Source organism: Panulirus ornatus, chromosome 20 (assembly GCF_036320965.1).
Source record: "Panulirus ornatus isolate Po-2019 chromosome 20, ASM3632096v1, whole genome shotgun sequence".
Lineage (NCBI taxonomy): Eukaryota > Metazoa > Arthropoda > Malacostraca > Decapoda > Palinuridae > Panulirus > Panulirus ornatus.
The window spans coordinates 68,615,879-68,633,556 of NC_092243.1; the positions used below are offsets into that span (position 1 = coordinate 68,615,879).

Below are 17,678 nucleotides of genomic sequence, written 5' to 3' on the forward strand. Positions count from 1 at the left end.
AATAACTCAAGAATCCTCTTTCTCATCCTTGGCCTATCACCTACCAGCTATGGTAGGAATTTGCAAACCTAATTAACAGCAAAATAAAAGAAAGGAATCATAACAGTATGAGTGGCAGTAGAACTTTAAATCTATGAGATAGTTCATATATATCTGAAATTTCAATAAAAAATGCCCTTGAAAATATTCTTATGCATCAGGTACAATGAAAACCAAGGCTCCTAATCCTTCACTTGTCAAATTTTTTCCAAGTTTCATATGCGACAATGTATCAAACATCTTAAGTCCCAATACTCAAGCCCAATACACAGTTGAGTTACAGTGGGGCAACTGAGACCACTGTGGGAATGGTGCATATTTACCTCAATAAATACTCATATGTATGCTACATTAACATAAAGATTAAAGTACAAAATATTTGTAATTCAGAGATGATTATTATTATCATATAGTTTTCCCTCAATAATCTACACTGCCATGGGTGGTTTCAAGTGCCCCACTCTACAATACTAAAAACAAAGACCATTCAGAGTATGTTAGTAATCCACAAGAAATGCATGGAAAAGCACATAACCAGACAATAGTGCTTGCAACACAATCCCGTCCCTGGTTGGTTCATCAAACCAAACTCTTGCAATGTCATCCTACTGATAGCATTTACCCCTCTAGTTGGCCTATAATGTAATTAGAGACACTTCAAGTGTGTTGACAAGACTTGCAATGACAAAAAACATTGTCTACCCTTCATATATTTTTAAAGGCAATAGATCTCTAAGGTTTATTGTAGGTACAAGCATAAGACATTCACAGGGTGAGATCATCGTACATCTGGTAGCTGAGACTAGTGTTCCTAATGGCGTGAGCATCAGCAGTGTGCCTTTGGCTATCTTGACAGAATGTTCTCTCTTTACTCTTTCTGGCTGCCACTTCATTTTGGGAATTTCACTTCTGGGTGCTGTATTTCTTCCATCTATGTTTCAACATGGTTGGCTCTTACCTTTCTAAGGTTTCCATGGTTCAATCATTCCTGTTCTATGGTCATTTGGGAAAGGAACATGGTTAATTAGATCTGTAAAACCCTCCTTCCCATGACTCACATTCACTTTTAATCTCCACAAAAAATCAATGCAGATATATCACTTGTGAAGTGAAACAATCCTTGATCCTAAAGAAGTGTGCCTCTGAGCTGGCTCTAATCCCTGCTCATAAATTTTACCTACATCTAAATTCCCAAACTTTCCTTTTTTAGAAGCATGCCCTGGTTCAGTCCATCCCGATGAGAGGAGACTGCTGTAACCCCTCTAACTATCACCTATTGCTCTCATCTCTAATCTCCAAAGTCTTCAATATTCTCCTTAACCCACAATTTCTTAAACACTTAGAATCTCCTTCCCTTTTTTCAGGTCACAATGCAAAGCCCAATGGTGATCTATCCTGTATGACCCATCTTTGGTCCTCCTCTATTGGGGAGTTTGATAAATCTTTTGTTGTGATCCTCAACATCACTAAAGCATTTGACACATAGCAGCACAAGTCTTTGCTTACTAAACTTCCACACATTTTATATTTCTCTTTGTTCACTTATGTATAGTTCTACATCTGACAGCATCTCTGTAGGGAAGATTCAGAATTATCAAATTGGGAGTAATTCCTTGGAGCATACTAAAAATCTATGAATCCTACAGAAAGACTGAGATACTATTTCAAGCAATAGCAGGAGGATTAAGATCCATACATGGAGTGACAACATAAACATTTAAAAGACTGAACTTATGGTTTAAGTCAATCCCTGATGAACTTCAAAATAATAATAATGGAAAAGGAGCAACAGCTGAGAGAAACAGTAAATCCTAACAAACATGATATGCAGTGGGAGCTATGGACTAGTCCTGCTGTCATGACAAAATCTCATTGGAGGTACTTGTAGGTAAGTTACTCTGGGCTTTATACTTTACACTCTTGACCCTCATTCATCACTAAAAGTCAAAACTATATCAAAGAAGTCCTCTAACAACTTCAGTGTCCTAATATCTCATGTCCTTTAAATGAAACTACTGTCCACAGGGATTCATAACAGGGTAAAAACATAATAAAAGAATATACATATCTATGAAACCAGAACAAAAGCAAATGTAGAGACACCACACGACACACCATAATGGAAAACCAAAGGGACACTGTGCAGTACTCCATTACATTATCCCCAAACCATAGGACTGGGCAGGTTAATGTATGGTTATAAAGTCTCTGTAACTGAGCATCTCCCAGCCTCAGATGATTTATGATTTTCTGGAGGTAAATCCTCATTTTTTGTGGGGTGAAAGTCTTCTAACCCCAATCAAGCATGTGCTCTCTCAGCAGCTCATATTGCTCTTTCCTTAGGCTAGAAAATTAGATCTATAATAGCAAATAACAATAAGAATACTGTGGACAAAATATGTATATGGCAAAGCACAAAATTAACACAGGGCACTAACTGACCATTAGGCTACGAGCATACAACATATCTTGCTCCTCTTGGTGCTGCTGTTTCTCCAAGTCTTCTACATTCAGCTTTAGAGCTAAGGTGGCTGCCAAGTCTGCATCACGAGCTTCCCTGAGTAACATTCACGAGTCACAAATCCAACAGCATAAGCTTTGCACAACAAAAGTTTACATAATCCCTCAACATACTCAAGCACACTTGGTACATAACATTTTCCCACATGAACTCTGACTTACTTTGAAAAAGAAAAAAGTAACCTAATAGTAGAACAAAATATCTCAAATCATTATAAGATGATTACATGAAACACAAAGGATCAAAATTTACTCCCAAAAACAGATACATAAAAGATCAATTGGAAAACACTTTGTGGACACTAATTTGACACCCATTTCCAACACAGTATGTCCGTTATCAACAAATACTTTCTATGAAGTTGGGTCGGATATTTGTGAAAAGTAATTCATGTGCACACCTGGTAATCTAAAAATGTAATGAGTCTAACTTGATTCAAAAAGTAAGATTTACATATACATACATTATCATGCAAAAAACTCTTCAACAAAATCAATTAACAACCACTGCTCTGGGATTGCTGGTATTGAAAATAGAGGTGGTAATGCCATTCCAGTGGTTGTCTACAAAGCATATGATCACAGTGATTATCTATATCATTTCTGCACCAGTGTGTTACTTATCTTACTGTTTTGGCAGTAGCTCTCTATCCTCTTGAGCAAAATGCATTTAAATAAACTGAATACTTAATAATAAATCAATTATGTCCAACTAGGGGTAGATAACCTCCTACTACACTGCATAAGAATGACCCTAAGGCCCAAGAAAAAATGCATGTGAAAAAATGGTCCAAAGTAAGGTTCGAGACAGTAGGGTGGGCCCATTTGTGTATAATGAAATATTTGTAAACAGGTCAATGACCCTTGACTGACTGCCTGAGCATGAAGTTAGTGGTAATAGAAAATTGAAATCCAGAGGAGAGGCCAGGGAAGAAGTCAACAGTTTCATTGATAAAAAAAAATCTCAAATTTTACAAAACATTTTCTTAATATCTTTTTGGCTACACTGTACACAAACATCCACTGGATGTATTTCTTGATATCTAGGGGGTGACTCTGGAACAAGGTAAAGTTGCAAGTAATTTTTTCAAATTGTGCATACCTGCATAACCAATGATTATTCAAAAAAAAAAAAAAAATAAATAAATTTCCCATTGGTTTTTGCTTCATAAAAATTTTTTACTTCTAAATATACAAAAATGGGACCTGCAAAAGCTTAGCACTAAGGCTAATTAGATCCTTAATCTGTTAATATATAAAAAACATTTATCACTACACAAAAATAACTGAGTAACTGGTGTTAATGATCGCAAGTCATTCAATTTTCTAAACTTTTCTCAACTTTCTAAACAAACTATCCAATAATAAGTTATGTGGAACCAAAAAATCAAAATCAGTTTCAGCAGACTATATCTTAAAAATATGCTTATGAAACACAAAAACATAAAAAAATGCAGTAACCTACAATGATGCAACATCAACAGACTCAAAAGCTCCTTATATTGTCATTTTGGACTGTTGCTTCCCCTAAACCATCACCCTAGACTATGTCACTTCCCTTTCTCCAACTGTGCCTCATGTGACTGGTTAAAAGCTTCAGTTAATAAAAGAAATTATCTTCTGTAACATATCTTATCTATTGTATCATATCAAGAACTTTGTAGCTGTATGTGTGAGAGAAAAGTGCAAATTCTGGGTCGGGGCTAGAATGTAACTTTTCCCTCACTATGTAATACTAGTACTTGGTTTGCTTTACATTTTCTCTGCACACATTCCCAATACAATCCTTCAATATGGAATATCATCTATATGGCCATAATATCTAAACAATCTTTTGTTTTTGCACTTTTTGCATCACTTCTTTAAACTATTCATTTTTCTCACATCTACTATATTCAAATAATTCATTTAATACCTCCAATGCCATGTACGTTACACATCTCTACTGCCCTTATTATCATACCTTAAGTATCCATGAAAACTTAGCTTTCACTTCCTTACCTAAGAAATGGATCACATTTTTTTTTTGTAAATTCATTCTCAATATCTTGACATTCAAATAGATGCTGAAAGCACATCCTACTCTTCTTACCTGCATTTCCTCTCCATGGTTCACCCTAATTGCTTATATGCCCTAGTTCAGCCCACCATCAGCATGCTATCTCTCGTATACCACATAGCTCAAATCACTCCACCCTTTGCATGCCTAGCACCCTCCTGCATGTTCAGGCCCTGAACTTTCAAAGCATTTTTCACTCTATCCTTAAAACTTGTTCCTGGTTTTCCCGCATTTTCCTGCCCCCTCCACCTCTGACATGTATACCCCCCTTAGTCATCTCTAATATATTCTCTTACTACCAGACCTCTCTCTTACTCTATCATTTCTTATTCAACCAACCTTCTTCATACCACACACTGTCTTCAAACATTTCATTTCCTAGACATCCATCCTCTTTACATTTTTCTCTTATGCTATGGAGGTAAAGGAACATATCTGTTATTATGAACATATAACAATCAAACAAGGCTAGCCATTATCTCTCCATTTCATAACCAACCAGTCAAAAAAACACTCTCTCTTTTACATAACCAACCTCCACTGTTCTTACCAACAAAATCATTACCAGTACCCACAATTATGCTATTGCTATAGTATTACATAAAATATTTACAAACATCTTTTTATGCAATTGTTACATTGGGAAAAATAATATGATGTCATTTCTTGGCATGATCACTATTCTAAAAAGAATAGTATCAAAGGATGCATTTATGAAACCATTTCTTCAGACTACTTACTGCTGAGCTAAAGCTAGCTCATAAGCGGTTTGAGCTAAAGCAGCTTCATGATCCTCCCTTATTTGTTCTTCCCGTGCCTTAGGAGTATCTTGACGGAGGAGTTGATTTCTTTCACGATTATTAACCAAATGGCTCTGATCTGCAAATACTTATAAAGCTATTCTTCATGCACAACAGGTACTTCTGTGTATATGCCATGTTCCTTTACCCAGCTGAGAGTTATATCAAATGACAAATTTCATTCAATGCACAAAAATTGATAACATTAGACACTTATACCTATAAGGAAAATATATGCTTGAGAAACTCTAAGTCATTCAAAAGTGGGAGAGAGCACTACAAACAATAACCAGCACTACAGGTATATTTTCAAACCAGGTCATGTGAAACAAGCAGAAAGCATCAAAAATTACAGCTATAGTATGAAATTCAAAATCATAAATCATCTTTAACTGAATCATAGCTATGGTATGAAATTCTAGTCATATTCATACAATGTTTACCAAGATGTCTAATGATTTTTTCTTGTTAGAGGCTCCAGTCATGGACAAAAGTCTACATCAAGGCTCGGCCTTAATTGAAATATACAGAGGCTTAATGAAAGGGAAAAAGCAAGGACAAGAAAAAGTATTCATGAATTTTGGAGGATGTGAAAAACCTGTCTTTGCAAGAGATGAGATTGGTGCATCGAGAAACCAAATGTAAGCGGTTAAGTGAGGAAATACAACGGGAGAGTGATGTACAAACAGGTGAATGCAAACTCTTAAAGATGACGATGGTTACAGAGTCTGTAAACACCACATATCAAGTAATAAAACAAAATACACGAAAATTACTTTATGTAATGGTGCATATAACCTAACTACAAAAAAAAAATCTAAAATTATACAGAAAGCTCTCAATACTACAGAAGAAAAATGCTGATACACTATTTGGATGTTTTCTACACAAGCCTAAAAAAAACTTTGAAAAAAGTATGCTCCACAGCTTTTCACCTAATCCAAAGGAGGCAAAATTTCAATGAATAAGTATCAGCCTATCTATCAGTTTAAATCATATACACCTGTCATGCAGCAAGATGATTCATGCAGACTTCATTGCTTCAATGAGATACAGTGCCCATAACACATAATCCCTCACTGTGTCCTTCCACTTTATCTCTCATTGCATTTCTTTTCCCAAGTTTTCCAAGAAACATGGATATACTGTAGCTTACTACAATGACAATAAGTTCTTACATTCTTCATTCTGTAACCTGTAGGCCAAAGCTTGGTCCTCATGCAACAGCCACTCTCGACAAACTGAAAGAAGGAGGATATTATGAAAACACTAAATGACTTTTCATGAATCAATAATGAAGAATGAATGAGACTCCTATAACAATCATGTAGTATTGTATTTAACTGGTGTGTAATACCAAAAGGACTTGCGTAGTATGGTGTCCTGCCACAATTCAAATACAAGAGAACAAAGTATTATGCTAATAAGTTTAATATTTGCAAATATTTGCCATTTGTTTATATATATGTTATAAGTTTGAATTATCCTTCTTCACAAAATGTAACACTTCTGTAGTAAGTTTTGAAAACTGATTAGCTCTTTCTCTCCAAGATGATTTCCCACAAGCATGAGATGTATTCCCTTGGGAATATCTAGATTAGGACCTTTCAACCATAATGATTCCCAATGAGGTGCCACCTTCCCACAAACAAGCCTCAAACATCTTTCATGGTTTCCTCGAACCACTTCAGACCATTAACAGTATGTTGCCCTTGTGTGCCAAAAGACACCAATTTGTTATATCCCATTCATGCCACACTTCTTGCGTGTTCAGGTCCCATAAATCAAATATGCAGTCTGTACAGGATGAGAGGGTCTGCAAAGTAAGTCAGTTGTTGTTTGCATATGATATAGCACTGTTGGCAGATCAGAGTGAGAAACTGCAGAAGTTGGTGACCAGCAGGAAGTGAAGTGTTTTAGATACCTGGGAGTGGACATGGCAGTGAATGTAACCATGGAAGTGGAAGTGAATGGTGGGCAAGGGGGCAAAGGTTCTAGGAGTACTGAAGAATGTATGGAAAGTGAAATCATTGTCTGGGAGGGCAAAAATGGGCATGTTTGAAGGTATAGTAGTACCAGCAATATCATACGCATGCGAGGCATGGGCTACAGATGAGAAGTGTGGAGATGGGTGGATGTGCTGGAAATGAAATGTTTGTGGAGAATATGTGGTGTAGAGTGGTTTGATTCAGTATTAAAAGGGCAACAGAGAGGTGTGGTAATAAAAAGTGTGCTTGAGAGCTGAGGGTGGAATGCTGAAATGGTGTTGACATATGGAGAAAATGAGTGAGGAATGGTTAACAAAGAGGATATATGTGTCAGAAGTGGAGAGAACAAGGGAAACAGGGTGACCAAATTGGAGATGGGGTGCAAAAGACTTTAAATGACTGAGGTCTGAATGTGCAGGAGGGTGAAAAGTGTTCACTGGATAGAGTGAATTGGAACAATGTAGTATAAAGTTTGTCTGTTCCTGGCGCTACCTTGCCAATGAGGGAAATGGCAATCAAGTATGAAAGGAGGAAAAACAAAAGAGCCATCTAGGGTAAAGAGAGATAAGGAAGAGAGCAGTACTGGGTAGAAGTCACTGGGTCCCTTAACAGAATGATGAAGGGTAGAGGAATAAGTGTACAGATGAAGAAAGGACTTTGCCCTATGCAGCTGAAACATGGGCAAGGGGTCCCTTAACAGAACGATGAAGGGTAGAGGTGTAAGTCTACAGATGAAGAAAGGACTCTGTCCTATGCAGCTGAAACATGGGCATGGAACATGTTACCGAAGTCAAGAATACAGGCTGTGTAAATGACCTACTTGAGAGGAACATGTGGTAAGACTAGATGGAATAAAGAAAGTAATGAGGGGGTGTTTGAAAGATTTGGTAAGGTAGGAAATGCAAAGGGAATAAATTGAGGAGTGGTAGAGCAAGTGAAGCATACTTTGAGGTGGTTTGGGCAAGTGGAAAGAATGCTAGATGGGGAGTTTACAAGGAGAGCATATGATAGTATGATTAAAGGGATTGGTGTGGAGGAAGACCACTTGTGACATAAGGAGACAGAGTGGAAGACTAGTGGAGTGAGAAATGATGGAAGAATGAGTGGAATGGGGGAAGTGCTGGAGGCATGTAATGACAGGGATAAATGAAGACTCCTTTGCCATGGCCACCCCTTTGATGGGTATTCCCAGAGGGAACAGGCATCAAAAATATAGATAGACATATAGAACACTTCCCACATATTGTACACAAACATACAATGTGATCATAAAGGGGCAGCAACAGGGGTGGTTGAAAATCCTCCATTTCTTGTATTTCAATTTCTAGAAGTTGTAACAGAAAATGAGTGCTCATCCTCCTCAAAGGTTGAGGTTGGGGTGTCCGAATGAGTGTGACTGTAACCAAGATGGGAAGGGAGAGGTAAGTAATATGACCGAGAAGCCCTCAGAATGTGACCAGCAATACTCAGATGACAAATTAGGATGTATACGATCAATGCCCAAAAATAATGTTATAAGTCATTATATGTCAAGTTATAAGTCAGCCCAGTCAAAACAATGAAATCCTACCAAACTAACAATGCAAGTGAGCAAAGAGGTATGAAGAACATTCTACTGCTGTGATCCCACTGAAAGCTTGCACCCCTACAAAACTATATTAAGACCTCTGTTCATTAATGTTTATCTTAGATATGAAGTCACCATCAGAAGTACTCTTATAAGAAAGAGCCCTGGTTTAATAATGGTAAAGGCATTCCATGTTAATGGTGTCAAAAAATACATATACTAGTCAAACAGGTAAGGAGTCAGGAGACCATCTGATCATTACCTGGTAAAGGAGAGGGTGAAGATTTGTTGACGCTTATGGAGATGGGTTAATAATGTGGGTGAAAAGAGGATGGTTAAAGTGAGCTTGGAAAAGAAGCTTGTGTGAAGAGATGCTAAAAGAGGTTGAGTGTAGAATGGCAAAAAGTGAGTGAACAAAGTTATGAGAAAGGCATGAACAAGAGAAGTGTGTGGTATGCAGAAGGTAGGAAATGAGACAGGATAGTGAGCAGTGGGATGACAAAGTTAAGCTGCTAATGAAGAGAAAAGAAAGGTGTATGGACGTTACTCACAGGGAAAGAGTGAGAGTTAAAGGGAGATGTACGAAAGAAAGTGACCAGTCAAGAAAAAGGTGTGGGGCAAGTGATAGTAGGGGTCAAAGAGCACCAACAAACTTCAGGAAGAATAAGCAAATGTTATGGAAAGAGGTTAATAACACAAGAAAAACAAGAGGACAAATGGAAGCATCCACGAAGGAGGCAAAAGGGGAAATAGTGACAAGCAGAGATGAGATGAAGGGGAAATGGAACAAGTACTTTGAAAGATTACTGAATGTGTCTGATTGTAGTGTAGCAGATGTAGGGAGTTTGGGTTGGGGAGGTTGTGAAGTCAGAGTCTTGGTTAAGTGGTGTGATGAAGGCCTTACATAAATGAAAAGTGACAAGGGCAGCTGGATTGGATGGTACTGCAGCTGAATTTCTTAATAAATGAAGTGACTGTGATGTTGAGTGGTCAGTTAAGGTTTTCAGTGTGTCAATGGATCATGATGAGGTGCCTGAGGAATGGCAGAACCACAAAGGTGAGTGTTCATATTATAGAGATTTAAGTATGAGTGTACCTGGTAAACTGTATGGATGAATGGTGAGTCTGAGGGTGATGGAATGCACATAGCATCAGACTGAGGAAGAACAATGTGGTCTCAGGAGTGGTAAAGAGTGTGTTCATCTGGTGTTTGCCTTGAAGAATGTGAAAAATACATACAGTAACATGGATTTGTATTTGGCCTTTATGGATGTGGAGAAAGCATATGATAGGGTTCATAAAGAGGTACAATATACATATGGCACGGAAGGAAAGCTAATAGATGCAGTGAGGAGTCTTTTTTGTTTTGATTTTTAAGAAAGTAAGGAGTGTGTGTGAGTAGATAGAGAGGATGGTGAGTGGTATGAGATGAAGGCTGGTCTGCAGAAGGGACGTGTGATGTCACCATGGATCTTTAATCTGTTTATGGTTGGGGTGGTGAGGAAGGTAAATACAAAGATCCCTAGATGATTTAGAATTTTCATTCATTAAGCAATGATGATTAAGGCAAAGGTAAACACAACCATAAAGTTCAGGAAAATGCAATTAATTGATTAACATAAAAGTAGATGAAATATTTGTAGAAATCTACAGAACCTACTGAAATCCCAACTAACTTTACCAAACTGCCAATACATACCTATTTTCGTACATTACTTAAATATATAATTAAGAGCATAATAGCTTGTGTTCTCAAGTACTTGCTGCGTACTATATATACTTGTGTAGAAACAAAATAATGATTTACAGTTTGTGTTCTCACGCACTTGCTGCAACATTGCATATACCTATGCAGACATGAAATAATGATTTGTGTGGAACATTCTGTTTAACTGTGGTACTGCCTATGTTTGTATATTCTACTTACAGCATCAAAATTCAAAAATAATCTGGGTTCTTAGGGGAAAGTAGGTGAGGTTTTCATAGGCTCTGTTGATTCTCAGACATGTTTCACCTACTATTACTTTTCTAATCCTAAATTTTCCCGAATCTTCTCAGCCCTCCCTGTTAAAGGTACCACTACCTTATTATATCTAATATTGTAGAATAAGATTTAATGCTTCACATCACACTCCATCTTTCTCCATCAACTCTAATATGTGTAGGGAATTTGTGGCGTCATGGCTAATAACACTACAAATACACTAATACCAGTTTCACCGAAATTCATACAGGAAACCATGGTACAGATCTAATTCCACCAATTTTGGTTGCCAGGGGAAGCTAAGAATTTTTTGGGGGGGGTTTGGTTGGTTTACACATGCTTCATCTACACTTAAACTGAGTTATTCTAAACTTTTTCTGATCTTCACACTCTATCACTAATTATCATCACAAGATGAAAAAAAAATTAACCTTCACACACACTTCTGATTTGTATTTTTCCTTCAGACCTAAGGTTACCACTCCTCAAAATACTCTAAGAGATTCCACACTGCACACAGATGCAGCACTAAAGTACACTTTTGCCAGGAAAAAAGTAATATTACCACCTGCAGGTCCAAAATTTATTCTAAATACAGTAAACTAACTTCACAAAACATGGTAAATAACGCTCCAGTCTCGATCCATATGACCTTAAACTTAATGATCATCCCCGAACTTCATCATTTCTATCACGAATTTAATCATATCAACTTCTAATGAGCTGCCGAGGCAACAGTCGAGCAGGAGGAGCATGGCAACTGCGGTAACAGATATCATAAGTTAAAGGACACGCTTACCATGGAAATAGCTTCAGCCATTAAACAAATCGAGTTCTTCATGAGAATTAAAACCCACAAATACCAATAAGTATTTGTACTAAGCATTCGCCAATTACCATAAGTGGTTAAAAACTTGGGCGATGAAGTCTTGTTTTCATATGCTGTATAACTATGACATAACGTATTTCAATCCTAAGAAACAAATCACTACGGCTACCAAATTACTTTTAACCTTTACAACCGTAAGCCAATACGAACACCCAGACACTAAAAGCTGAATTCACACGACTTCAATGGCCGAGTTTGGGGCTTACCTTCTGTGACTCTTCCGCGCTGAGGGAGGTCTTCTGGGGTGCCCCCATCTGCCATAGCATGGACCTGGAACTCAGCCATGGCCTTATCTTCCACAATCCCCACCTTAACCTTCTTTTCACCCCCAACACTAACGAACACTCAACTGAACTCCTGATCAACAACTTTCCCTTGGGGTTACCCAAGTCTCCTGCAGCAGGATGGTGGACGGGTGTGTTGCATCGCCGCCAGCCCAGCCCAGCCCAGCGGTCGTAGTACGCTGGGGCGAAGGTTCACATGGGTGGGGGGGTTTGTTGTGGTAGTGGCCGACTCGGCTCACACGGACAAAGGAACCGATTCATGACGTCATCGTTTGAAAGGCGGTGACGTCACATTCATCGTACTAGGGGAGGGGGGGAAACATGGGGATTCAGTTGCCTGGAGGTCGGCCAGACACATTTTTTTTTTTTTTTTACCTTTTACATCTGGAATGAGTTGATTGATTTGTAAAGTCAAGACTGAGAGGTAAATGAGTGTCTGTGACATTACTGTTTTTTCATTTTTGTTCTTGTAACGTGTTTTTATGCAGAAAGTATGATTGTTGCACTTTCGCGATGTAAAAACAGAAAATGAAGACATGGCTCGTTTATCCAAATACATTTCTGTAAATGATTATGTTTTGAGAGAGTGCATTTTATATTTTCCGACCTATCTTTCAGTTCAATCTGTGATTTATTTATGATCTATCTTTCATGCATTTTATTTGTATCCAACTCGACCATCCTTTCTATGATGACGATTCAAGTATATTTAATTTGGATCAAATATTACTATTGCTACATCCCATGATAACATCAATTATCTCATTCTTGTCGGCAATGATTGTAGTTTCAGTGAATCTTGTGTAATACAGTCTTAATTCTATATCGTACAAACTACTGATTTGCATTTAGCTGGTCCACATCCTATCTTAAAAACTTCCTCACCAAATTGTAATACATTTTTAGCCTCACTTTTACCAAGAGCATATTGTTCTGCAAAGCTTATTCGAGATTTTCTTCCATGAAATTTTAAGTTTAGGTTAGGTTGATGTACGTTATTTCTTCCCTTTTTTTATGAAGTTAATGGAGGTTTAACGAGATCGTGCAATTTGCCAGATGTTCATTTTTTTTTCATGTTTGTGGATATACGTTGACGGTCATAATGAACACAGAAGTGCACTAGGCGTTTTTGTGGAGTTGAAATCCACGTAACGTTTATGTCGTTAATACTTGCAAACAACTCGTAATAAAAAGAAAAGAAAAAAGATATTGTTAGTAGAAAAACAGAAATGTAAAGAAAAATAGGTCGGGGAAAGAAAAAATGTAAGGAGGCGTGCATTATCTGTGTTTACAGAACACCACTGTAATGTACGAGACAAATCTAACATCTGTGGATACTCTTTTGATGAACATAAGATTGGGAGACAAATATTTTTAGCAGATAACCAGAGACTCTGGGAGAGATTGGTCAAACCCTGACAATTTTATCAAATGAGGGACACACACACACACTATATTTATCATACTTAGATCAGACTGTCTAGTATACCTCCTGATATAGTCAATATAGCTTCAGATGTAACCTCCATTGTGTACATGCTGGTGTAAGACGATGCAACATATATGTTTGTTTGAAAAGCTATATACTAAATGTGGTTTCACTCCATAACACCCACACTACCATGTTCGGCAGCGATACCTCACAAGGTACTAATGTAATTATCACATTGATTAAGCAAATTTAAGCAGCTGGTGACCCCCACCCCACCATCTCTCTAAGCAGGGCCGTCTCTCACGTATTACCTGACCTTATTAAGTCCAAACCGTCCACCTGCATAGTGTGGGATCAGAACTTGTGACTTGCGACCCTGGCAAGTAAGCCCCCATTCGCCCGATATGACGAAGCCTCGTCTGCTCCTGCTTGCACCAATCCGCGGACGTCTCCATCGCCCTGGTGGAGTGGTACAGCGTCCGTCTCCCACTGACCTCCTTCGTGAGCTCACTGTGCTTCACCTTTACACCGGGGCATCATCAAACGCAAGCAGTCAAACTGTCAACCTGGCCCGTTGACTTCACAGTTTGGCAAACTATTACCCTGACGTCTCCCACCATGGAAGTGACTCAAGGAACCCTTGTGTGGTTTCTCGTACCGTCGGTAGCTGTCCCACTTGTGGCTCCTGACGCTGCTGCACCTTCATGCTACAATCCTACACCTTCTACAGCATTATATACTGGCTCCTGACGCTGCTGCACCTTCCTGCTACAATCCTACACCTTCTGCAGCCCTATATACTGGCTCCTGACACTGCTGCACCTTCCTGCTACAATCCTACATCTTCTGCAGCACTATATACTGGCTCCTGACGCTGCTGCACCTTCCTGCTACAATCCTACACCTTCTGCAGCACTATATACTGGCTCCTGACGCTGCTGCACCTTCATGCTACAATCCTACACCTTCTGCAGCCCTATATACTGGCTCCTGACGCTGCTGCACCTTCCTGCTACAATCCTACACTTTCTGCAGCCCTATATACTGGCTCCTGACGCTGCTGTACCTTGCTGCCACAATCCTACACCTTCTACACTGTACATTACTCAATAAAGCACTATTGTTTGTCACCCGTTTTCTTCTGCCCCTCAGCTCCATCACCAAACATATTTGAACTGTGGAACCTTCTAATTTGCACCTAGACACTTCAAGATAAAGTATGAAAAGTCTTAAAAAGTACGACGTCATAAAGTGACACAGTGGTCTTGCTGATGGCGGGGGTACGCAAGCAGCTAACTCTCGGGAACAAAATGAATTAATACTGTCAAACACCAGATGGCTGATAGTGAACACGCACTCACTCACTCCGACGTGGGGTGGATGGGTTAAGTTGGGAGGTTACACTGGGAGAGTTGATATGTTGGAATGCTTCGAACTCAATTCTCTTTTTTAGTATAAAGCGGTTGAGCATCCTCAGATGTGAGAACAGTACCCCATGCAAAGACAGATCAATCCTTTGTCTAATCGGATCAAGTGTTGAGAAGAAGGGGATTTACAGAAACCGAACGTCCCTCCCAGTTTTAGAGGCAAACTTAGCTATCTGTGTAACGTAAGGGGGGGGGCCCCCCTTTTTTTTTTTTTTTCAAGATTGTTTGGTTTGAGAAGCTACAGTGAAAACAAAAAAATGTTTATTGTTCTGAGTGGTGGTGGAATTACAGATATATCAAAGAGAGATAAGAAATATGTGAAAGAATCCTACGGAAAAAAAAAAGAGACGATTACAAAATTGGTTAACTGTCGTTTTGGAGACATTTCACCAGTTTGAGGTGTCTACCCCACTGAGTCATCCTACCTCAGTCTAAATTTACGGAAGCTGTGCTGAGACGAGATGCAGATCGAGCAACTGTAAATGAATGTTGACATTCACACTATCAAACATAGTGCGTGCGTACTTCCCAGACTGTGTTGTCACAACAGTTTGAAGATAAAAACCGTTGTGTTTACATTGCTGACTAGCGGGAATGGGTAGGTCAAACAGTATCTTGCCAACAAGGTTATTTTCCTTTATCATCACTTCATCACTGGATCAATCGACTTGTCCTACATAAGAAAAGTTTCTGCACATATTTAAATTCATATAAATACCGGTCCTGTTAAGAAAAGAAAAAAAAAAAAGGAAAAATAATTCTAATTGCTTGGGTTTCGGAGGAGCTCAGCGTCATCTTGAAGTCTAAACAAAACATTGGATTGAAACAGACCTACCAATCCTCCACGAACGTATTTATGGCGAAGTGGAAGGAGGGGATATTGTCAGGATTCCATACAAATGAAGTAAATCTTCTATTTCTATAACATAATAGTGGTGTTGTCTAACAATTTCCTGGTGGTGGCGAGTGTTAAAATTTGTAGCGGCTTTTGGGAAAGTGGAAATGACTCGGGTGGGACGAAGGCGGTGAAAGTGAGTGAGGTTGGAATCGAGACTTTTGTGCAGGGCTGCCGAGTGAGACTGAGTGAGGAGTGTGATGAGAGTAAACAAACGCAAGGGAGTGGGCGAGGAGCGGAAGATATGATCGTGCTGGTGAAGTGTGTGGAATGCAGGAAGTGGGAGGTGGGCGTATGAGATAGGGTAATGGGAGAGAGGAAGATGAGGTTTGTTGCCTGTAGCAGAGGAGAGAGAGAGAGAGAGAGAGAGAGAGAGAGAGAGAGAGAGAGAGAGAGAGAGAGAGAGAGAGAGAGAGAGAGAGAGAGGTGTATAGGCCATACCTGCAGGGAAGAAGTATGTGTGACTGAGAGATGTACAAGAGAAAGTGGAAGGTCAAGAGAAAGGTGCAGAACCCGAAGAAAAGAGCACACGAGAGATGGGGTGAGAAAGTATCGGCAAACTTCAGGGAGAAAAAAAAAAATCCAGGAGGAGAACAAGAGAACAAATGGTAGGATCCGTAAATGGAGAAGATATCCGGAAAAGTGGTAGCGGGGCAAGGAACAGATGGAGCGAGTATTGTGAAGGACTGTTGAATGTGTCAGAGGACGGGTTGGCAGATGTGACGTGTTTGGGATGAGCTGGCGTATAGAGCGAGACAAGTGGCGTACTGAGGGTTCTGAGGGCCTTGGGGGCAAAATGTTCTTGTCTTCACCCACTCCTTATACCAGATCTTTGATATATGCAATGAAACCATATGTCGTACAGAAAACACATTTCCAAAATCATACAAACTTTATACAGTTCCAAATTTATGGTGATTCCCGCTTCATCATAAAGACATAAGAGCATTGATAGTGTTAAGTGATTCAACCTTCTCTTTTTCAATCCCCCAAAAAACAATATGGCCCTGGGGATAATCTAAGGAAAGCCGCACCTCTGGTTTTCAGACGCCCTAAACTATGCAAGTGGGCCTTGGGATATAACTCAAGGAAAACAGATTTTCTTTGGGTCCTTAAATCATCTGGACCCGAGGTCTGGCCCCCTTTGTGGCGCCATAGGATGGAGAGTGCCATGGCCTAAAATGGTCAAGTGAAAAAAGAGGAGGTGGCGAAAACCGTACGTAAGATGAAGCGCGGCAAAACTGCTGGAGCAGATGGGACTGTCGTTGAAGTCCTTAAGTCATGAGGAGTGACAGTGTTATTTACTTGTTAGTCAGAACATTCAGCGGGTGCATGACCTAAGCTGAGGTGTCTAAGGACTGGCAGAATGCCAGTGTAGTGCCTTTGCACAACGGCAAGGATCATAGAAATAATTGCTCGAGTTGTAGAGATGAGTTGAGTATTCCTGGTGACTGAGAGGGTGGTGGCGTGCTCAGAGCAACAGCTGGAAAGGAGCAAAGTCACTTCAGGAGGGATGGAGGAAGCGTGGGCCAGGTGTTTCCTTTGATTTTGCAAGTGAAATACCTCGATGAAGAGAACGATTTTGTCCGTGGAATTTACACATCTGAAGAAAGCGAGTAATAGCGTTGACAAAGAAGCCTCTGTGGAAGGTGCAACAACTATATAGTGTGGGAGGAAAGCTGCTGGAAACTCTAAGGAGTTTCTATCAGGAGAGCATGACCAGTGAGAAGAGAAGAGAGTGAATAATTTCGAGCGTAAGTAGGTGTTAAGGATGTACAATGTTACCACGGCCGT

The 17,678-nt window shown here is 39.4% G+C and overlaps 1 protein-coding gene across 4 annotated transcripts in view; it reads right to left on the reverse strand.

Annotated features, from left to right (window-relative positions):
• Positions 1-12,340, reverse strand: part of LOC139756100 (uncharacterized) — a 48,954-nt gene extending 36,614 nt beyond the window's left edge. For 3 of the 4 annotated variants that reach the window (XM_071675169.1, XM_071675168.1, XM_071675167.1), the window contains exons 1-4: positions 12,053-12,340; positions 6,597-6,659; positions 5,359-5,497; positions 2,482-2,596 (exon numbers count right to left, since the gene is read on the reverse strand). In XM_071675169.1, coding sequence (XP_071531270.1) covers positions 2,482-2,596; positions 5,359-5,497; positions 6,597-6,659; positions 12,053-12,131 — 396 coding nt within the window. In that variant the 5' untranslated portion in view covers positions 12,132-12,340. The remainder of the gene's footprint in view (positions 1-2,481; positions 2,597-5,358; positions 5,498-6,596; positions 6,660-12,052) is intronic. The other variant, XM_071675171.1, reaches the window with a different exon arrangement.
• Between the last annotated feature and the right edge of the window lie 5,338 nt (positions 12,341-17,678).